A 24,578-nucleotide genomic window follows, 5' to 3' on the forward strand; every position below is an offset into this window, starting at 1 on the left:
CGTCATTCTGCAAAATGACAAATAAATGTTTTAATGTTTTAATGTTCTGAATGGATGTTCAGTTCGTCATTCTGAAAAATGACAAATAAATGTTCTAATGTTCTGAATGGATTTTCAGTTCGTCATTCTGAAAAATGACAAATAAATGTTCTAATGTTCTGAATGGATTTTCAGTTCGTCATTCTAAAAAATGACAAATAAATGTTATAGTGTTCTGAATGGATTTTCAGTTCGTCATTCTGAAAAATGACAAATAAATGTTTTAATGTTCTGAATGGATATTCAGTTCACCATTCTGCAAAATGACACCCAAATATTTTAATGTCTTGAATGAGTTTGTTTGAATAGCCGTAGCTATTCGAAACAAATTTATTCACATTGTCATTCTGAAAAATGACAGCCATATGTTTTAATGTTTAAGAATGAGCTTGTATGGATAGTTGTAGCTATCTGAAACGAATTTATTTAGACTATGTCATTCTGCAGAATGATGGAGCCTTTCTATAAATTGGCATTCTTAATAATAAAGAACATATTATTTTTTTTAATAGGTGTTGTACGATCGAGGACGATCGTGACGTCAGGATGGTCGAATGCAGTCACACTATTATCCTAATACGCTGATCAGCTTAAGTCACTAACTTCCTAATGTCCTAATCAGCTTAAGATGGAATACTGGTAGTTCTGTTATGACATTGTGAAGTCACACTCAACTTCTAATACGGTGATTGGCTTGGGTCACTAATTACCTTATATGGTCACGAGTAGTTCGGTGATGACACAAAAACACAGCGGAACGAGAGATAATAATTTGGTGTGATTTAATTATGACCATTGTGAACGAGTTTGATTTAATTTAATAAAATAGCTATATTTACGTAAATACGTGTTTTAACTATTTTAATAGACGATACTATTTTAATAGACGATAATAATGATAATAAGGCTTTGCGGTTCTTTAGTAGTTATTCTGATTTTGCAGTTAAATGTTAATTGAAAATGGAAATTCAAAAATTAAGCCAAGGGAATATCTTGGACATCCGTGCAAAACAAATTGTTTTAAATGTATTTAATTATCATCTAAATTTAAGAAGTGGTGAAAGAAGTTTAACCGATAAAGTAAGTGCTATGACGGGAGTAAGTTTTAGTACTATTTCTAAAATACGCAAAGAAGCTGCGGAAGGAGGACTAAGGCCCATAGAAAACGTACCAAAAGTAGAGTGAACAGCAGAAAGTTCACTTACGATGCAGTAGTTCGTACGCAGCTACGTGCCATCGTGCATCGTTTTTGACGTGACAACGTCTTAAATTAGGTTGTGGCTCGGAGTCACTCATGAAAAAGTGTAACGCCCGCTCACGTCTGTTACGATGAGTCACCGAACGAGAGAGAGGCCCGCCGGACCGGCGAATGCCTTGCGTCTCTCTCCCACTCAAACATGATCGGTCCGCTGCGCGCGCAGCACTAGAGAATTAGGCGCGTTGAATCGGTGCGTGCTTGTGTCTCTGTCTTTCTCGAGCGTTCTTGGCGTTGGAAAACCGAGAAAGCGTCATAATACAAGTTCACACGTGTGGTTAAAGTATCGTCAGCTGTGTCTGTAGTGAAAATGTGGAGTGCTTAGATTCGTCATTTACAACAACTACAACAATAAAGGTAAATAATTGTACACTAATATTTCATTATCGTAAACTATGATTGATTGATTAATTGTTAGATTGACACAAAAGTTGAGAAACAGAGTTTATAGGTTATGTCATACTATTGACAAATGTTGATAGTGTTAAGTAAATTATTAATGTCATTCAATTCCTTGTTCCTATTGTGCAATTTAATAATATTCATATCAATAAATATTCTACCGAGAAAAAGACGTTGTCACGTAAAATCTTCGCCCGTAAAACCGACTTTACAGGCAACCGATTTTTCTTCTTTTTCTTTAAAAATTTACCGCTGAGATTGAACAAAGTTTTTGCACTGGTTTAAAAAGACATAAGATTTAGCAAACATGTCACGCACAACAATGTGGAGAATACTCCATGAAATGAACTTGGTTTTTTTCAAACGAGGAGTAAAGTCAAGCATGAATGAACGGCCCGATATTCTAAAATGGAGACATCAGTATTTGCGTGAGATAAAAAAATTTCGTTCTCACGGATACACCGTCATTTATTTGGACGAAACTTGAATGAATGTTGGACATAGTGTTTCCAAAGAATGGAAGGACCTCTCAGTGACTTCAACCAGGGATGCGTTTGTTAAGGGGCTGTCAACAGGCCTAAAATAGCCGACACAACGAGGCCCCCGATTTGTTATAGTGCATGCGGGTAGCGAATTGGGCTTTGTAGAAGGTGCTGCTTTTTGGTTTTTAGCTAAAAATACTCAGCGCGCTATCATGATGAGATGGATGGTCCTATATTTGAACAATGGTTTAAGGAAAAGCTGCTTCCTAATCTTCCAGAGAAAACTGTTGTGGTGATGGACAACGCTTCGTACCATTCGAGAAGTGATTCCTACACAAGCCTTCAATAAAGATCAAATTAAGACATGGTTGCTAGAGAAAGCCATAAAGACATAAAATCAGAGCTCATGGAAGTTGTAAACACATACAAAGAAAGATTGATGTAAACACATACATAAAAAGACATATTGCCTCAGACAACACAGAGTTTAAGACCGCCGCTATAAAACAATTAATAAGAAATGCATTTGGTATAGTAACAGTGGAAAACTGGAAAAACTATTGTAAACTTTCGATGAAGGAGGAGCAAAAATTTTGGGTTATTGACGGGTTGATGGACGATATTGATCCTGTGGTAATAAATGTGACGGATGACAGTGACAGTAATGAAAGTGATAGCGATGACAGAGAAGATGAGGATGACGTTAATATGCAGTGAGTCAATTATGTGATAGTGTGCAAATCGGACACAAAGTGCCAAATCCGAAAAGTCTGTAAATATTCTTCTTCTTCTTATGGTGCCCTATCCAATTAGTGGATGTTGGCGACAATTCTGGCATACTCCTCTCAGTCTTGTGTGGCTCTAAAGAGTGCATGGACATCGAGGTTTGTCCAATCCCTGATGTTTTTAAGCCATGAGTATTTCTTTCTTCCGATGCTCCGATATATATATATATATATATATATATATATATATATATATATATATATATATATATATATATATATATATATATACTCCCGATCATACAATCCGGGTCACCTTGAAAATTTTAAGTTTCTTGGATATTTTTGCACCTCGTGCAGTAATAACCTATTTTTTAAGCTAATGTATTTTTTATTTGTCATCAATGTTTGTTTTGAAAGTAAAAAAAACGGTTTTTTTATTGTTTTTATTGAAAAGGCAGAAAACAAACCAAATTGTTGAAACAGACATATACGAAAGAAAAAATGAAAAATACAGAACATGGTAAAACATCAGTGGAATTTCAATGACTAATATCGTGTATTGCCTCCCCTTGCTCTAATAACCTCTTGCAGACGACGGGACATATTCTCAATTTTTCTCCGGATTACATGTTGTGGTCTGTTACTCCACTCTCTCACTAACAGATCCTTAAGCTCCTGTGCGTTGTTAGGAGGAAGTGTATGGGTTTGAATACGTTTTTTTAAATCGTCCCAGAGTTTGATGGGATTCAGGTCCGGAGACCTAGCTGGCCAGGGTAACCTCGTAATTCTAACCTCGTCCAAGTATTGCATACTGATCCTCGCAACGTGCGGTCGCGCATTTCCTGCCTAAAAACGGCATCTTCTCCAAACATGGTGGGCATAACATGTTCTTCCAGAATCTCCGTAATGTACCTTCATGCAGTTAAGGACCCATTTTCGATGAAGGGTAATTCTGTGCGGAAGTCAGAAGATACACCTCCCCAAGCCATGACCGAGCCTCCACCAAATGGCATTCTTGGAGCAATGCCAGCTTGTGAAAATCGTTCACCAGTTCTCCTCCAAACTCTTACACGTCCATTGGATCCAGTTAGGCAGAAACGGGATTCATCAACACTTTGCTCCAATCATTAATTCCCCAATGCGCGTATTGTCGAGCAAAAGCTAGTCGTGCAACTCGATGCGCCCGGCCAAGTGGCGGTCCTGTAGCCATTACCCGAGAAGATAGTCCAGAATAACGAAGTCTTCTCCTGACTGGTCCGGTTTCGTAAAGCCTGAAACACAAGGAAACGGTCATCTCGTGCCGTGGTGGTTCTTCTTCGTCCAGAGCCAGGTCGTCCGGTTAGCAAACTCGTGTTCTGAACGCGTTGAAGCACTCGTTGAACCGTAGAAAGGCTTACGCCAACAGTTCTTGCGACTTGCCGTTGAGTGTGACCGCCTTCCACAAACGCAACAATGAGTGCTGTTTCAACAATAGTCAAGGTATTTTTGGCATGAAATAAACAATAATAAACACTAATAATGGCCCTAATAAACGTGTGTTTCCTGCGTTTGAACAGAAAGTCGAAGCACAAATGAGACATTTAAAACAAGCGACAGTTACAGGTACCGTTCATTTGGGGAAGTGTATAGTTTTCTGCGAAATCGGCATTATTGGAATTCTTTGTTACAAAGGAAACTGCTAAGCCGACAACAATTCTCAGAAACATGCATTAGTTTGTATTTGTGTTATTATTATTTACGATAAAGCTCGTTAAAAATGAAATAACGGCGATTTTCAAGGTGACCCGGATTTTATGATCGCGAGTGTATGTATATATATATATATATATATATATATATATATATATATGGAACGCATAGTGTATAAATGAATGGACACTAAATAGAAAAAAGAATGAAATAACCACATAAGCAGAATGGGGGAGACACGTGTGGTCAAAATAGCAAGAAATAAATCATTAATCGGTAGAAGAAGTATCGGCCGACCGCGCAAAAAGATGGAGTGACAACCTTCAATAGAGGTATCAATCCGCCAATGAACAAGCATGAATGCTTATAAAGGGGAAGAAGAACAAGAAGATAAAATATAACTTTGATACGCCGAAATTTATTGGACACCCTGTATATTTCAAAAATACTTTTAAAATGTAGCTTTTATCAACTTACAAAAATTTTTTACTCTTTCGCTGTAATCTTCCGTTCCGTTAGTGGTGATTCACCTTGTATACAAGGAAAAATTTTTATGTATGTAATTGTTGTTATTAATTATATGAAAATAAAATTAAAGCTGCACTTGTTTTTTTTAGTTAAATCTTATCTAAAGCGTTTATAAATATGTAATGTTAAACAATAGTAAAATTCAACTATTTTTATTAGTCCTATAATAATTACATATATATATATATATATATATATATATATATATATATATATATATATATATATATATATATTGAAATGATATTGTTTAAAAAATTAATTTGTAAGTTATATACTAGATAATTTTAGATATAACAAGTATTTGGTTATTTTAAGAAGTTAAATACTAGAGAATTTAATAAAAATATATTTATGTGAGGGCATTTTTAATAAATTAGCATATAATAATTGTAAAAAGTTGTATTTTAATGTTGTAAATATATTTAAGTGAGCCATGTGCATAGGCAACCAACTATACAGTGAGTGATAGACAGATATACTTACTCTCCAAGTGACATTTTAGGAAATAATTGGGAATATAAAGTGGGGTTATAATAATATATTGTTTGAAATGTGTATTTTATTAAATTAGAGTGTTAGTTACTAATTTGAATGTTTATTCTGATCTGAAAAGCCTAAATGTCAACAAAATTATCAATGGAACATTAACGAATTCTCCAGAGTGCAGAGTGTGACCATTGTTTACGGTCGAACATTCTGGAATAATGATTATGTCGGTGGATGGAACAGATATTTTTTTCGAGAACATCCATATCGAAGAAATAGAACGAAATGGAACATGATCTCTTACCAGATGATTCTAGAATATCCAAAAAGATATAAATACCCGTGATTTGGATTCAAGATGGCAGTTTTTAGTCAGAAGTCAGGCCAGTTTATTATGAAAGTTAGTAGACACATTTAGTTAGTGAAGTAAATTGTTCAGAATTTTCAAGAAGTCAGTCAGAAAAGTTTAGTAAGAAATATGAAAGTTAGTTGGAGTCAGTGAATCAGTTACAAATAGTCAAATTGTTTAATATAGTGAGTTAAATGAAGATTAAAAATTATGCCTATATTTAATGCACATTTATAATTATACACAAATAATTATTGAAGATTATAAAAGTATATTAGAAGAATATTGGATGGACATTGGAAGAAATTAAAATTATATTATGATTGGAGATTAGTATAAATCAACTTATAATAATTGGATATTGGTATATTGAAAAGAAGAATAAATATAAATGGTGTTTGCTGGTTTGCTTGGTGGTGTATAAATGCTGGTGAAGAAAACTATATCTTAAATTGGTAGAAGCTGATAATTGGAAAAAGTAATTTCACAAAAACAAGGATAACCGAAGTACAAAGACATTCAGTGATGATTAGAATCTATATAGTGGAAAACAGTTCATTTAGGCATTCAGTGAAAGAAAGGTACAAAATTTTGTTAATATAATTTAGTTAGTGTCATAACAATTTCAATTTTGAAGATAGTTTGTTTAAATTTTACATTGTCTATAGAATTTAATTAGTTTTATAAGAATATCAATTTAAAGATAGTTTATTTTAAATTTACATTGGCTAGGTTAGATATATATGTGTGTTTCATAATAGTTATAATAAAGATAATTTAAAAAAGTACTTACAAGCTAATTCTTTGAGAACCGCGATAAAAACCCTATATATTATATTATTAAAAATACTCATTGCTCATCATTCAAACAAAACAACACATCATAACAATATATATATATATATATATATATATATATATATATATATATATATATATATGTATGTATATATATATATATATATATATACATACATATATATATATACATATATATATATATATATATATATATATATATATATATATATATATATATATATATATATATATATATATATATATATATATATATATATATATATATATATATATATATATATATATATATATCTGTCAGTTATAGAAACAAGCATTTATAATGCATTATTTTGTATTCAACTATACATAAATATCCTTTTAATAGTGAAATTAATTAACTATAACTACACAGTGCTGAATACGGCTCTGATTAGAATGAATCATATCGACAATCTAATAGTAACACTTGCCTGAGAGCTTTGGCAACACTGATCTCCATAAGCACAATGTAATTTTCTTAACTTGAAACGAAGTATAACAGAAAGTATTTAATGGGACAACTACATGTGACTTTAAAAAGACTTCAGTTATTAAAAGCGTTTAAGGACAATGAAAGCAATTTATGCCCCTTAAAACCAGTTTTCTTGGATGAAACCTGGATATTCAGTAAAGAGGGATTCCGCAAGAGCTGGCAAGATGGCAGTAATGCAGACAGAAAGAAGAACGGAGAAGTTCAGGATACATTATTCTTAATGCAGGTTTAAATATTTCATTGATACATATTCAAATTCTACTTATGTCTTCAATAAAGTATTCAGGCATCAGTGAATAAAATTGTTTTATGATTAGAATTATATTCTATTTATATAATTAATTTATACGTTACCTAATGAACATCTTTGAAAACAATATTTGTTTTTTTTTTCCAAAATTGCGGCAAATATTTTATTATATAACTAGAAAACGAACTAACTATGCTTGTATTATATACTATTCTAAAATAAACAATAAATAGATCGTTATGTTGTCGTTTCTAAAAGTTTCCATATTTATAAATTTAATAAACAATATTGTTTACTACGTTTAAACCACCTTGCAATAAAAGTAAGTACGGTCCTGGCATCTGTCAGATTCCTCAATAATTACATGAAATAATTCTCGACACATCCAATACATTATATGACATCACAATTAATTAAGACGCACTGAAAGAAGGGTTTGAGAAAGACTTTATATATTTTTTTATTAAATACTATATTAAAATTTCAAAATACCTCAAAAACATTTTCTAACCAAAAAGTGTATTTTAAAAAAAAGGGTTCACAAAGCGTCAACAGTCTTCAGCTAGGTCTATGATTTACTGTTTAAATATCTACATATAGGCTCTCGGACTATAACCTGGGGTAGAGATAAATTTGATATTTTGCAGCATTATGTTGTATTCTTTGTATATTTCTTGAGTTCCAACATTTTACCGTTTAATATTTTGGAGAATGTTTCCTTTGATGGTAATGAACAATATTTCCCAATTTTTGATAAAATACAAATCTTGCTTCTATATTTTCAGAAGTTTAAGTGAAAAAATTATATACACACTATTTCTATTTTAATATTTATTAAAATATACACTATAAAATGGAACATTATTCAAAAACATAAACAATATTTAAAAATAGAAGTAATCCATAATCAAAACCTACCAAAATATCCACAATATTTCCACAAAGTCTTCACGTTCGTTTTAGTAACTATTTTTTTATATAAATGCCAACGCCTTCTGCGTGGGGTTAGTACAATAGACGCCAGATTTAAAAATATTTGGTCAATGTAAAAAAAACTCCTTGAAATAAAGCTAGAGAACAAAAAACTAATTCCTCGCTAAGTTCTCGTACTTCCAAAAGATGGCTCTGCTTCAAACGAAATTAATATTTTATTTGAACAACATAGTCTTTAAAAACATTTTATTTTTAAGGCAAATTTGACATGGATGGATCAAAATAAAGTAATAATATTGAATTCTATTAATTGTAACTAGTGATTATAAGAAAAAGTAAAAAAAAATTCCCTATTAACGCTCTAGTAGTCTAGTAGATACCATTAAAGCTGTGACTGAATTTTTTAACCTAAAATATTATTTAATTGACGCAGTGAATAGGATTACAAAATAACATTTCCAACCATTATATTTCACAATTAAACCTGTTCTTTGGAAAAAATTGGAAAATTCTTCTTTCCAATTTTTTACAAACCTTTATAAATTTATTATTCTTCTGACAAATTGGCGTTTATTATACGAAAAGCTGAAAAATTTTAAAAGATAAAAAGGTTTTGTCAATGGATCACTTTTCATGATGAATGGAGAGAAGGCAGTCGGTAGGTCTCTACAGGACAATTTTGTACAACTACTAAAAAAAATAAATACTTTATTGAACTGGTACTACATTTCAAACGTGTGTACAATAAAAACAAAACAAAAATAACAATAATCGCAGAGTGTCCCAACATTGATATGAATATTTTGGAGGTAGGAGATCCAAAATATTACACAAATAGATACACAATCTTTATTGTACGTTGAATCTAATACTAGATCAACTAGAAGATTATGTATACAGTAGATTAATGGGAAATTGACCAGAATAAAAAAAAATTATTAAAAATCCTTGGTCATACTTTGTGATGCAATGACAATAGATGCAATCGTGCTAAAAACAGAAAGCATAACACAAAACGTCATAGAAATGGTAAATTTACAAGATTTTTGAACCATTCTAATCGATTTAGTTAAAGACAGTTTCAAAAATATAATTATTTGATTCAATCTGGCTACACTGTAAGGCATAGTATAGAAAAAATCCATATATGCGTTTCATGTGAATTTAAGTTCGTTGACGTACCAAACAATATTCTTTATAGCTAGAATATTTTATACAATCTAATATCTTAGATGCAATCAGAAATCATGAAATTACAAATCAGGAAAGAAAAACGTCCAAACAATTTATTTAAATATAAATTTCCAGAATAATGTTTTAATTAGGTTCGGCAACTCTGTACAGTATACATAGTAGAAAATATCCGTATATGCGTTTATCAGCAAATACGTTTAATACACTTTTCTACCCCTCCAAAACTCTATACCCTTATTCGGGACTCTCCGTTCAGTAGGTACAATTCTATTCGTCGAATCTCATGTTCGTAAGTTATGAAAAGCGAATCCTTAACTAACAAAATGTCTATTTTTTTCTTTAACTTATCGAGGAATTACTAAAATGAAATGTGAACTACAAAATTTACTACAAAAGGCAGGTACTAGCACATCAGACTCAGTAGAGAGTTCGCGTACGCCATTGGTTTTACGTTAGGGTGGGGCTGCAACAAAAAAGTTATTAGTTTCTTACATTTGTTCGATAAAAGTATAAATAAGTTGTCAGAGTGGTTTTCTATGCCACTCTTATTCACTTTTAAGCAACAATTTATGCGTGATGACATTCTTAAGTAAAAAATTTGTCTCTCACGACATTCTTAAACAAAAATTTGTGCGTGACTACTTTCTAAAGTAAAAATTTGTCTCACTGGACCTTATTAATTAAGAATTTGTGCGTGACGGTATTCTTAAGTAAAAAAAAATTGTAACAGTCTTAGATAAAACTTAGTTCATCACGGCATTGTTAAGTAAAAAATTTGTCCGCAACGACATACTTAAGTAAAAATTTGTCCGTCACGAGTCACATTCTTAAGAAAAACTTTGTGCGTGAGGGCATTCTTAAATAAAAAATTGTAACTCACAACATTCTTAAATAAAAATTTGTCTGTCGCAACATTCTTAGGTAAAAAGTGAATCGCGCCATTTTTAAATAAAAATTTGTACGTGACTACATTCTAAAGTAAAAATTTGTCCCCTGGACATTACTATAACAATATTCTTAAATAAAAATTAGACTGTCACGATATTCTTAAATAAAAAAAAAATGTAACTCACAACATTCTTAAATTAAAATTCGTCCGTCGCGAGATTGTTAAGTAAAAAATTTATCCGCTACGACATTCTTAAGTAACATTTTGTGACAACATTCTCAAGCAAAAATCTGTGCGACACGATATTTTTAAGTCAAAAAATTGTCCCTCTTCACATTCTTGAATAAAACTTGCCCATCAGGACATTCGTAAGTGAAAATTTGTACGTCACGACCTTCTTAAGTTTTTATTTGTCCATAACTATATTCCTCAGTAAAAATATGTTCCACAGGACACGCCTAAGTATTTTATCAACAGTAAACTTGTGTTTCTGAAATAATCGTAAGTTTTTCTCCATAAATTGTATAGTTTTAACAAATTCTCCTCTCTATTGGTTACAATACTTTACTTCTTTCACTGCATTATAACTCACAGGCTGCGCAGAGAATCTAGCCATGAAACGGCAGAGATTTGTCTAGTTGTGAGACTGGTACATACGTACTGGATTCCTTTACGGTGTGTTATGTGCTCAGCGCGGCATCAAAGCCGAAAATTTTTGAAAATTATGCGTTTTATTATTAAAATCTAATAGAATAAAAGAAGATACTTACCACAGCTCCATACGTTGTATATTTCGGCATCATCTCTTTTCCTTTCAGCGTAATAAATGCGCCATTATTACCCATAGTATCACTAAAAGAAAATACGACATAATTAAGCGACTATTTTATAATCGCTAAGAGATTGTTTATTTTAATAGCGTTGAGACTTATAAAATAACTTACCAATAGTTAGGAGCAGAGAAGACAGTAATACATAGTCCGTTATGAGCGACTTCATACCCGTCGTTCTTCACTTCGTGGCTCCTAATGATATAATCCAATTTGTTTAACTCTAAAAACTTCTGAGTAACGTCGGGTCCGAACTGACAACCCACTCCTCGTTTGCTCGCGGCTCGACCGGGTTGTGGTTGTGGATCTGACCATAACAGCTCGCACATCGGACCGTCTTCGGGCGGTTGTCGGTTTCTGTCGATTTTTCTTATTTCATCTAGAGTTACGTCGTCTCTCGTGAATAGACCGCCGTGCATTACCTATAAATTAAGGAGTTATCAGGTGCGAAGCTAGAAATTCCCGAATATTCTAAAAATCTTCCTTAAATTCCTTGACATTTGTGACATCTCTACTAATTAGTTATGGTTCAAAATTGGTATAAACACAAATGAAGGTGATAATAATAATACTATATGGCGAAACAGATACATTAACACTGAGATGAAGTCAAGAATTTATAAAGCCAGTGTAAGACCAATAATGACATGCCTCAGAAACAAGACCCGACACAGCCACAACGCAAAGGCTACTGGAAACGGCAGAGATGAGAGTCCTGAGAAGAATTAGAGAAAATACGCTGAGAGATCGAAAGAGAAGTGAAGACATTAGAAGAAAATGTAACGTACAGTGTATAAATGAATGGACATAAAATAGAAAAAAAAAAAAAGAATGGAATTACCACATAAGAAGAATGGAGGAGTCCTGCGTCGTAAAAATAGCAAGAGATAAGTCGCCAATCGGCAGAAGAAGTATCGGACGATCGCGCAAAAGATGGAGTGACAACCTTCCATACAGGTATTGTAACATTTTTTTTATAATTAAAATATTAAATAATTTTTAATCCCTTTACCGCTGTTGCTGAGACGCCAATGGCCGTAATTGCAAATATATGCGCGGAGAGTCGTGTTTACCATTGGGAAATTTTATTGCAACTACCAACTTCTCAGATTACGGAAGATTCTACTTATCAAAAGAAGCCGGGTTTGGTTAATCCTCGAATAGTCCTTTCCGGTCAGAGGCGGACTCTTTCTGTTTAAAATTTGATAAACATCGTCGAAAGCACGTTGTAGTATTTTTCTGAGAGAACCTAATCCAGAAGGATTTATCTTTCATCACGTCCTAACTAGAAATATCCCGATATTTTCGATATCGTTGGAACCTTTTACCTTCCTAGAAATACATACAGGCTGGCCTGCCTGTCATTTTTAAGTGGGGGTTATCTCACCTTTTTTTTGGGAAAGCTTGTGAAATTTTTAGAGGAAGGACTTCACTTCTGACAGGGCGATCTTTGAGTAAAGTCGCTTGCCTAAATTACCGTCTCTGTGAATTTTTTCTTTAAGTGTGTATACACTTAAATGTTTCAGTTTCTTAATCTAATACCATATTAGATTAAATATTGGTATAAACTACCTTTAATTTAATTAACTTCAGTGCTTAATACAAGTAAAGTATTTAGCTTCAGTGAAGAGTGCACCAGTCATCAAGGTTTATCGTAAGTTGTCTTAATCATATTATCTTCAACTATCTTGGCGAATCTCCGTCGACTATCTTGGCGAATCTCCGTCGACTATTTCTTCTCCTGTAGTTAAGGTTAACTACTGAGTTAACATTCAGTCAAGAAACATTTAATATTTTCATACGAACTTTCAATCAGCTATTAAGAACTTCTAAATTACGAACATTTAATTCTCAGTTAATCATTAAACAACAGTGCGATACAGATAATTAACTTACAGCCAAGTGCGGGTTGGCTTAATTTTTATAATACAGAAGTCTTGAAACCTTTTTGTATTCTTTGGAATTTAAATTTAATCATTTTGTTATTTGCTATAATTGTTATACATTTTTAACCCGTTATCTCAAGATAAGAGGAATAAAAATTGATGGAGAAATGTTCAATCATCTGCGTTTTGCCGACGACATAGTACTTATTACCGAAGATCTGGGTGAAGCACAACAAATGGTACAAGAATTAGAAAACGTATCTTCAACAATAGTCTAAAAATGAATATCAGTAACACCAAATTTATGATAAATTTAGTTCCCAGCGAACACCTAATCATTCAAAACCAAGTGGTAGAATTGACAGAAAAGTACATATATCTTGGTCATGAAATGGCAAAGACAACCAGACCTGCGAATTTCAACGACGAATAACACTTGCTTGGGCGGCGTATGGTTCACTAAGAGACATCTTTAAGAGCAACATTCCGATAGCTATGAAACGGAAGACATTTGACCAATGCGTTCTTCCTATTATGACATACCGAGCAGAAACTCTCACGCTCACAAAAACAACAGCACTAAAAATACGAGTGACACAAAGGCGCGTGGAAACATCAATTCTCGGCGTGACAAAAAAAGACAAAATAAGGAATCAAGACTTAAGGAAAAGAACAGGTATCAGTGATGTCGTCGAACGTATAGCCAAGCTGAAATGGAATTGGGCAGGTCACATAGCGAGACTGAAAGACACAAGATGGACCAGAAAACTAATTGACTGGCGCTCACGAGAAGACAAACGCAGCAGACGACCACCAACACCCTGGATGGACGACATTAGACGAATATCCAAGAAATGGCAACAAAAAGCACAGAACCGTGAAGAGTGGCGAAAAATGGGAGATACCTATGTCCAGCAGTGGACAGAAGAGGTTGCATGATGATCTTGAGATAAGCCCATAAACAGCAAAGAGACATTTATATCAGCTTTAACTGAAAACTATTAAATACTATCAAGCTCTCTTCGCTGATAATTTAAACTGTGCATGATTTTACTATATTATTGTATTTGTAAAGGTATTTCCTAATTATAATACTCTTTATTGTTATATGTATACCACCATTTAATAATTGATGGTGCATTTTTTTACATGTGTGTACAATTCAGCTGCCTATATCATAGTAGTGTTGAATATATTGTTTTGTTTTATCAATGAATTTTATTTCTCGACTCCGAATAAGTTTCCTCTGCAGCAGGGACATTTCAATTTCTTTAAAGATAAGACTTCTGAGATGCTACGTGTTCTCCGTATTATTTTATGGGTTGGAGGCTTGGACTTTAAAGAAAGATGTTTCGGACAGATTGGAAGCCTTCGAGTTATGAGCCTACAGAAGGATATTAAGAATAAGTTGGGTGGATAGAGTCACGAATGTCGAGGTGTTGAGAAGAATGGGAAAAGATAAAGAGGTTTTAAATACAATTAAAGTCAGAAAACTGCAATATCTGGGACATGTCATGAGGGGCGAGCGTTATAACTTGTTGCAATTAATAATGCAAGGAAGAATACAGGGTAGGAGTCGCGGAAGAAGACGCATCTCCTGGTTGAATAATTTGAGAGCTTGGTTTAACTGCACTTCTGCTGACCTCTTTAAAGCAGCGGCGTCGAAAGTGCGAATTGCCATGATGGTTGCCATCCTTCTTAGAGGAGATGGCACGTGAAGAAGAAGAATAAGTTTCCTGATATAACAATACCTCTTAATGTTTGTTTATTATATTAAATAATTATTATACCTTCGACCAGAAGAAAGATCAGGCTGATTAAGTTTCGTAGGTAAGTAGGTGGACGCAGTCCACCTAATGTACTTATTTGTTTATTTAGTGTGTTGACCAAATTTATTTAATAATTAACTGTTAATATCTTTCCTTGGATTTGGTCTCAGAACCTAAATATGTTTCCTTACCTCTTTTCTGTTCTAAGGTTTCTTAATTTTCTCCTTGAACCCAAAAAGTTAAGTGGCGCCCTGTTTCTATCTTATCTTATTTTTGGTAAATTTACCCGTCTATTTTTTTGTTTATTTCCATATCTTTTCTAATATCTGTTCTACCTTTACTTATTTCGTTCATTGGACCCACTCCTGGTTATAAAAGCTAGTTTCGAACCCACGACTCGCTCTCCACCAACCATCTGGCTGCCTTCCGCAGTGTCTCCATTGGTGACCTTTCTAGCATCATCCAAAAAAAGGTTTCCGAGGTTACAGTATTAATCCGCCAATGAACAAGCAGAATTGCTTATAAAGATGAAGAAGAAGAAGACAAATAAAGGTTAAGCCTTTATGGAATGAAAAAGTGAAAGGTTCCGAAAATAGGGTTTTTTCAACGTTAAGTAGCCAAGGGAGAATAACGATACATCTTTACTTTACCGAGACTTACTTTATTCTACTTTGTTAATCGATGTAAATTGGATTATTTAAATAACCCTATAGCTTACTCAGTAGAACATGTCTTGCCTTTAAATAATCATAACCCTTTTTATCTTCACTGAGTTAAGTATTTAATACCATTTTTTTATTATTTATTACTAATTAATCTTTTTAATACATAAAAATCATAATTATTCTCGTCACTGAAGGAAAGATTTCTTTGCATTTACATTGTTTCTGCCTTAGATCACTTAGTTATTGATCAAACTTTGTAGGTACAAAAATAGCATGTTTTCTGGTTAATAAATACATAATATGTGCTTTGACAACAGGAAATTGTAATCCGCTATCAATATGGAGATGATCTGTGCAAAAATGCCCTTAATATTCTACAGAATAAAAATATTCCTTTAAATTTACTCTGTATTGTAGATTACGTAGTTATAGATCAAACCTCATAGACACAAAAATGACATGTTTTTGGGAACACCAAAAAATACAGAATGTGTGTTTGCACAACAGAAAATATTCATCCAAAGCCAATATGAAGATGGTCTGAGCAGAAATGGTCCATAAATTCTACAGAATAAAAATATTCCATCGAATTTAATCTCTATATGTTCTAGACCAAGTAGTTATCGAACAAACCATGTAAACTCAAAAATAATAATACGATCGAACACTAAATACGCATCAGACGTAAAAATATAATTATGTTCATACTATTTATGATTATTGCCAAATTGACGCCTTTCACAGCGTCTTAAAGGAAACTTACTCAGTTTCAGATTTTTCTACCAATAAAAATTTGTCCATCACGACATTTTAAGTAAAAAATTTGTCCGTCGCGACATTCTTAATTAAAAATTTGGCCGTCACGACATTCTTAAATAAAAATTTGTTAGTGACATTTTTAGGTAAAAATTTGTCCGTAACGACATTCTTTAGAAAAATTTGTCTCTTACGCCATTCTGAAGTAAACATTGCAAAAAATTGTCTGTGGCAAGTAAAAAAATATTCCTGAGGACATTCTTAAGTGAAAAATTTATCGCTCACGACATTTTTAAATACAAATTTGTCCTCCTCGGTATTCATAAGTAAACGTTTGAGCATAACTGCATTCTTAAGTAAAAAATTTGTCCGTCACGATATTATTAATTAAAAAATATGTCCCTCGCGACATTCTGAAGTAAAAAAAATATACGTCACAAGATTCTTAAGTAAAAATTTTGTCCCTCAGGGCATTCATAAGTAAAATTTGTGCGTCATCACTTTTTTAGGTAAAAAATTTGTCTTTTCTCTTTTATTTTGATTTGACGTGTAATTACTAAAAAATGACAAGACAGTGAAAAATTGTGTCAGTCGATTTCTATGGACATAAATGTATTTAAACGACCATGGTCTTATTAAAAGCAAAATATTTTGTTGTTTTTTTTTACTTGCGAATACGAAACTGTCGTGAAAATACCTAAAAAAAGAATCGTGTCAACTTGAAAAAACAGTCATTTCATCTCTAGCACGGCGATTTAAGTTAGAAAAAGAATTTTTCACTTTTGACACTCTTTTTTTATTATTCATTATTTATTCGTAAATATTTTTATTTAACTTGAAATAACTTACCAGCACTCTTTTATTAAGACAGTGAGCTAATGGAAGCCAATTATATACTTCTGTAAACAGGTCAGCCATTTGAGCGGTGTATTTCGATTTGACTTCCCCATCGAAACCGTACATTTGATTCATTGTAGCGCTTTCGTGATTCCCTAGAAATGAAAATAATTGTTCTAACGTGCTGGATTGCATTATTCGGCATTATCGTACTATAAAACACAATACTTTGGACCCGGTCGTGAAGATGGCTCCACAAACAAAGTCGAAAGCTCGCAGTGACGAAATTTACATAAAATTAAGTGTATCTTACCTCGAGACATAAAGAAATGATTAGGATACAAAAGTTTAAAACCGAATAGAGTAAAAATACATTCTACAGAGAACGACCCTCGATCGACGAAGTCTCCATTGAACAGGTAGGGATTCGTTTCCGAAGGGAGGCCGTTCAGTTCAAATATATTCATTAGATCATAAAACTGCCCGTGAATGTCTCCGCATACTGTAAATTTGTCTTCGTCGCCGATTGGTACATCTACTAACGTGGGTTGTTTTGTAAAATATGATCTTATATCTAATAATATCTAAAATAAATTAATACGAATCAAATATGGTGGAATTTAATTTACAAATGATCAATAGCAAACTTAAATAATGTCTTGTCATAGTCAAGGTATCACCTAGTTTATAAGAAAGTAATACCAAAAGCTTTTTTGAAGTATACTTGACATTTTCGAAATAATATTTCGTATTTTAACATTGCTATATGAAAGATCTTAGTAGTAGTATCTTAGGTAGATAAACTTACCGTATAGGCATATTTTCTATGAAGTTTTCCTTGGTTTTTATACAATTCCATTAGTTCTTTCATAAATTTAAGTGTCACTTTACCATCCTCTAATTCAGGCCCTGTATATTCATTTTCTATCGCTGTAACGAAAAATACTAATTTGGAAACTATGTACAGAGTGTCTTAGAGTAGATTTTAGTTTTTACATCAATAATACTAGGTTTCAGAACCTGTTAAAAACACGTATTACTCAAATAGACACAGAGAACATGCGGATTTTTTCTTAAATCACTTTTTCAATAAGACCACTTTTTCTCATAATTAACACATTTTTTCCACACATACTTAAAGAAATTAAACTTTTCTTTATCAAACTGCAACCAGAAGGGCATCTATATATAATTATTTAAAACTAAAATATTGTTATTTAATATAGTATGTTGTTAGGAAAAACTTACTCATTGCATCAATATTAATACTGTCCGCTATATTTTTCTTATTGTCTTCCACCGATATGGCTTTTTCAAATGCCAATTTTTTGACTACTTTGTTGCATTCCATATACTTCATTTTAGCGTCTTTATCATTTGGTCTCACTTTAGTCACCTTCAAAAGTAACATAAATGAAATAATGTTATCACAAAAAAATATACAAGCAAAATTTAAAAAAATCAATAAATGCATGATTTATAAAGGACATCGTATTGTGGACCAGAAGTTTTCTTGACAATTTTGTTCTTTTTTAATACTATGACATAGTTTGGTTATATCTGGTTTTCACCAGGCAGTGGCAAATCAAAGACAAACTTGGAGAGAAAAAGGCAGGTTTCAGCAGTTTCTCAATGTTCACTCAGGTGCAAAAAATTCAATCCATGACATATTTCCAATTTATTGGGAGTTTCAGAATTTGGAACATATTATTTATTTATTTTGTATGGCATTTATTATATTACAATTACAACAGGAATTTATCTTCTTGCCAAAAATTTAATAAGCAGCAAGAAATAAATTTTTTATCAAACTTATTTTAACAGCCAGACGAATTAGGTATTAAAAAGTTTTGAGTTCAGAATTTTTAATTGTAATAAAATGACATTACCAAAGGATGCTGCAAGAGCTGTGGCATTGGCTGTAAGATGGTCATAGCCAATATTATGCTTCCCAGGTGCTAAGTGTAAGTCATTCTGCTGTTTAACGAGACATTCAGCAGTTAAATCAAAACAGGAATACACTAGAAAGTCAGGATCAGGCTGTAGGAGAGCATCCACATGTGATGATTGATTTTTATTTATTTATTTATTTCAACAGTAGAAACATTTACAATAAAATATAAAAAATAGTAAAAAGTAAAGATCATGTACAATAAACATCAAAACAACAACAAAGAAATAATTAAACAATAAAAATTTGTACATTGATACAGTATATCAAATAACAGAAGGTAAAAAATATCACATATTTAGATTAGACTCTTAAGTGTCTTTTTGAAAATATTAATGTTTGGACAGAAAGGATCCAGTAGCAGGTCATTGCAAAAGTTGAGCATTCTCGACAAGGGAAAATGACAAGCATAATCAGTTTTATGAAAAGGAATATAAAAGAGTGCAATTCAATTCAATTCGATTAATTCAATCCTCATACATCTGATCATACTGCTCAAAAGGTAAAATTTGAATTAAATGAATTTGAGTCAAATATAATAAAAAAAAACGAATATTTAGCAAGGAGAATAAACATTTTTTTAAATTCATGTTAGGTAATGTAGACTGGGTATCTGTTTTTGAGACATTAGATGTAGATAATCAGTGGGATGCTTTTATGAGTATAGTTCAGAAAATTTTTATACAATGTTTTCCACTCAAAGAGAAAAATACAGCAAATTAAAAAAAATCACAAAAGTACTTTAAAGATTTACAATGATGATATAAAACATTGTAAATCTAGGCTTGATGTTTTGTTTACACTGTCTACCAATAATGTTGATTATAAAGATATTTACAGGACAGAAAAACGCAAATACAATTGTTTACTCACTCAATCTCGAAAAAATTGTTATAAAGAACGAATTGAAAATAGCGAAAATAAAACTAAAATGGCTTGGCAATTGGTAAAAGAGATTAAGGGTAATTCCAAAAATCAAGGTAATTTCTGTTTAGAGGGTGACCCTCGGGTGCTTTCTAAAATAAATCAATTTATGGCAAATGCAGCACCAGAAGCTGTAAAGATAAAAAAAAAGCATGTAAAAATTTTTCTAATTATTATCGAACAAACTAATCATTGCATGTTTTTAAGTCCCGTTTCAGAGAAAGAAATAAGTCACATAATAAATAACTTAAAAAACAAGCATAGCTCTGGTTATGATGAAATATCAACCAACTTAATTAAATATGTTTCATCAGAGATTTCTCTTCCTCTTTCTTTTATAATTAATGCTTCTTTTAGGCAAGGTAAATTTCCTCAAAGTTTAAAACTGGCAATTGTGAAGCCACTACATAAAAAAGGTGATGTTACTAAGATGGAGAACTGTAGACCAATAAGCCTTCTTCCATCATTCTCAAAAATATTCGAAAAAGCAATATATTTCAGACTACAAAACTTTTTCACTACAAACAACTTATTTAGTAGTTCACAACATGGTTTTCTCGCAGGGAGATCTATTGAGACAGCTACCTATGATTTTATATCAACAATTTTAGAAAAACTGGAGGCAAAGATGAAAACACTAGGGGCTTTTTTGGACCTATCTAAGGCTTTCGATAGCCTAGATCATGTTCTTTTATTACAAACATTACATCTTTATGGAATACAGGGACCGGCATTAAAATGGATAAAATCATTTCACAGATAGGCCGCAAAAGGTATGCCTGGAGAAAAGGGGATGTAAGGTTTACTCTGATCCTATCAATTTAAAATTAGGCATACCACAAGGGAGTGTCCTGGGACCTTTTCTCTTTTTGGTCTACATAAACGACCTTCCAAATGCAGTGGTTAGTAGTTCCTCAAACCTTGTAAATTTCGCTGATGACTCAAATGTGCTTTTCTGAGAAAAAACTTTAGAAACACTCTTCACAGTGGCAGAGCAAATTCTAAGCAAGGCTGAACAGTGGTTCAAGACAGTTTTTGTCTACTTTAGAACCAGTCAGTCACGAGAGCAGTTTCCAAATACAATTAATTTTCTATCACAAAACACGGAACCTGCTAGATCAGTTAAATTTCTTGGTATTCATATTGACCAGAATCTGAATTGGGGGGAACAAATACAAAATACGACAAGAAAACTGAATAGAGCCTGCTACTCATTAAGAGTGTTAAAGAGCTATCTAGACCAGGGGATTTTACTATCAGTATATTATGCAAACTTTTATTCTATTATGCGATATGAGGTAATCTTCTGGGGTGCTGCAGTAGATAGCTCAACTGTCTTTATAGTCCAAAAATGGCAGTCCGTGTGATCTTAGGATTGAAGGCGGGAGAATCCTGTAGAGGCCGATTCAAATCACTCAATATACTCACTTTCTTAGCCATCTATATATTTGAATGTATTATGTTCCTTTTTAAAAAATTTTCTTTGTTTTGTCACCTGCTTCCCAATCATGAATATAATACAAGAAGCCTTAATTTGAATTTGCCACTTCACAGATTGTCTATAACAGAGAGAAGTCCTTTGTATGCCTGTGTTAAATTTTATAATAGTCTACCATCTGACATTCAACAGGAAACACACTATAGAGCTTTTAAAAGAAAGGTTTTTCAACACCTAGTTGACATTGAGCCCTACACTGTACATATATATATTTTAATCTGTAATGAATAATGTGACGTTATTTGCTCAATTATGTTTAAAAATTTATGCAAATAAAAATTTACTCTACTCTTCTGTGTGTCGAGTTCTATGTATTATGTTCAAGAACACATTGGCTAATAACTGGGGACAATCAACAACGAATTTTAAACAAAAATAACATATCAGCTCTCAACCTGCGGTTCTTCAGTGAAGTAATGTTAAATTGAAACATTATTACAGAATAATCTATGAAGTAATTTTCAGTATTTCTTATATTAATATGTGCTTTAAAAGCTAAAGATTTTAGAAACTTCTGCTGAACACTCTCCAATCCATCAATGTAAACTTGATGAAAGGGAACCACCAACAGAGCAGTATTCAAGACCTGAGCATACCAGACAGTAGTACAATAATTTGAATACAATAGGTGAGAGATCATGACTTACGATAAATAAAACCAAGATTACGAAATCTTGTTTCCTTTAATTTTAAGAAAATGGCTTTTAAATGTCAGTGAAGAATCCAATAATACACCCAAATCTCTTATCTCAGTAACTGAATCCAAGAGTACATCATTAAGAACATATCTATTAGATATTAGATTATTTATATGACCAAACGAAATACAAGAACATTTAGTTGGATTTAAGCTTAAACCATTTTGTTTCGCCTATAAAAATATATTATTTACATCATCTTGCAAGAGATCTTTATCCAATTTATCATATATACACCGAAATATCTTAAGATCATCAGCAAATAAAGTGTGAGTTTTTGACAGCATTAATGAACAAGTTAGAAAATTATTTGTAATTTCAATTCAACTGACGAATCACCTGAAGGAAATATGAAAAATGTGAATGTAAGTAGGTGATAAATAAACACTGTATGCTTCGTTAATATGTTAAAAGGTGGCATTAGGTGCAAACACAATAATTTATTAAATTTTATAAATACAGAAAACATAGTACGAAGCTCCACACTAGTCTACAGTACCGCCTACTGTTCCACTTCTTTTTACTTAGGCTTTATTTTTATAAAATCATACTCATACACATGGTAAAAATTAAGTAAAGAAATGGAACCATACAAGGAACTGACAAAAAGAAATACAGGAGATAGAAATAAAAGATAATGGAAAATAATGGACAAGCACTTTACCTAAGCAGTTAAATAATATTAAAAAATAAGAAAACCTGCTCCTACTAATTTGTATTATAATAAACTTATCAAAGTTAACAATAAATATATAACACATATATTAAAAACTTACATATTCATAATCCTTTAGGGCTTCCTTAAATTTTCCTAACGACATGTGAGCAGCAGCTCGTCGATAATAACCTTTCAAATAAGTTTTATCTAATTCTACTGATTTCGAGGCATCTGTTAAAGCATAGCCAAAACATTCAGTTTTTAGATATGCAAAGCTGCGGTTTGCATAATAAATAGCTATAGTGGGATTCTTTTCAATTGCTTTGGTATAAAGTTCTATTGCATTATCGAAATCTTGTTCTGAAAAGAATTAAGTAAACTATATAAATACTCAATAAATATTAATGCATATGTCATATTGTATCTACAAAATAATAATTGTTTGGCTTTATTATACTGCTGTGGCTTGATAGAAGATATTTTATTTATTTTACCTTGCATATTATTAAAATGTGTATGGTTGTTTCAACTTCAAGAATTAAACTAGGACTTTATCTTTAAGGCAAACATATTAAACCACTATTAAAAGTAAATCAAACAGAATAGTATAGATCAAAGGTAGAACCATGCAACATGCAAACCTGGAGCTGAAGTCCATTGTGTAGCACCTATTTAAGAAACTAAAAGAACATAAAATGTCCTGTAATGAATAACACATCTATTGAAATTAAAATCCAATAAACAACAGCTTATTAACAGTGAAAGGAAGCATAATACATGCCTTCCACATTCATAGCAATTATTAGAGAAAGAGCATGTTAAACACCTGAAGATATTTTGATTCTAGCATAATCTAGAGCCAATGTTTCTTTGTTCGATAGATTACAAAGAGTAATTACATCAGTATTAAAAGTACAAATTTATGTCATGCGGTTAATTATTTCTTAGAGGTTAATTACTTACTTTTAAAGTATTCATTAGCATCGGACTTATATTTTTCGGCTATTTTCGCGTCCTCCGCTGTAACAGATTGTTGAGTTTGTTCTTCGGTGGTCATTTTTAATTATTTCGTACTAATTACAATTAATTATATCCTTTTTGGGATTTGTTTAACCATTACACTAGTAAAAAAATAGAAAACTGGGGAAATTTTGGAATACACGGTTTCCTATAAATTTAGTTTTGAAATTTTTGACGTTTGACAGGCACGTTGCAGAAGGCTGTCATGAGTAATAATTTTACTAACAGGGAGTCACGATTTCCACAGTAGCGTAACTAAAACAATTATTAAATTGGTACCTGGTTCTGAAAATGTTTTCTTGTGGCTTGTGACATATCAAGTTAAATATTATGTTTATATAGGATTAAGTTGAAATTTGTTTGGTTTGGTCCCGGACATCGTTTTCAAAAAATTTTGAAAGAATTAAAAAATAAGGTTATATAATATATTCTGTGATTATATTATATTTTCTACGCCTATTTGTTGTGTCACCCAACAATTTGAGGGATCTGAAAATACATGTTTCTGGTATTTACAGAGGGAACA

The 24,578-nt window shown here is 32.1% G+C and overlaps 1 protein-coding gene across 1 annotated transcript; it reads right to left on the reverse strand.

Moving 5' to 3' along the window:
• Positions 1–9,169: 9,169 nt before the first annotated feature.
• Positions 9,170–24,222, reverse strand: PpD3 (protein phosphatase D3). Its single transcript, XM_072532464.1, has 9 exons — positions 23,996–24,222; positions 23,151–23,392; positions 18,552–18,699; positions 18,112–18,233; positions 17,617–17,887; positions 17,316–17,458; positions 11,505–11,812; positions 11,331–11,412; positions 9,170–10,134 (listed from the first exon to the last, which is right to left on the reverse strand). The coding sequence occupies exons 1-9, from the start codon at positions 24,087–24,089 to the stop codon at positions 10,075–10,077; spliced, it is 1,470 nt and encodes a 489-aa protein (XP_072388565.1). The 5' UTR covers positions 24,090–24,222; the 3' UTR covers positions 9,170–10,074.
• Between the last annotated feature and the right edge of the window lie 356 nt (positions 24,223–24,578).

The sequence above is a fragment of the Diabrotica undecimpunctata genome, chromosome 5 (genome assembly GCF_040954645.1).
Source record: "Diabrotica undecimpunctata isolate CICGRU chromosome 5, icDiaUnde3, whole genome shotgun sequence".
Taxonomy (NCBI): domain Eukaryota; kingdom Metazoa; phylum Arthropoda; class Insecta; order Coleoptera; family Chrysomelidae; genus Diabrotica; species Diabrotica undecimpunctata.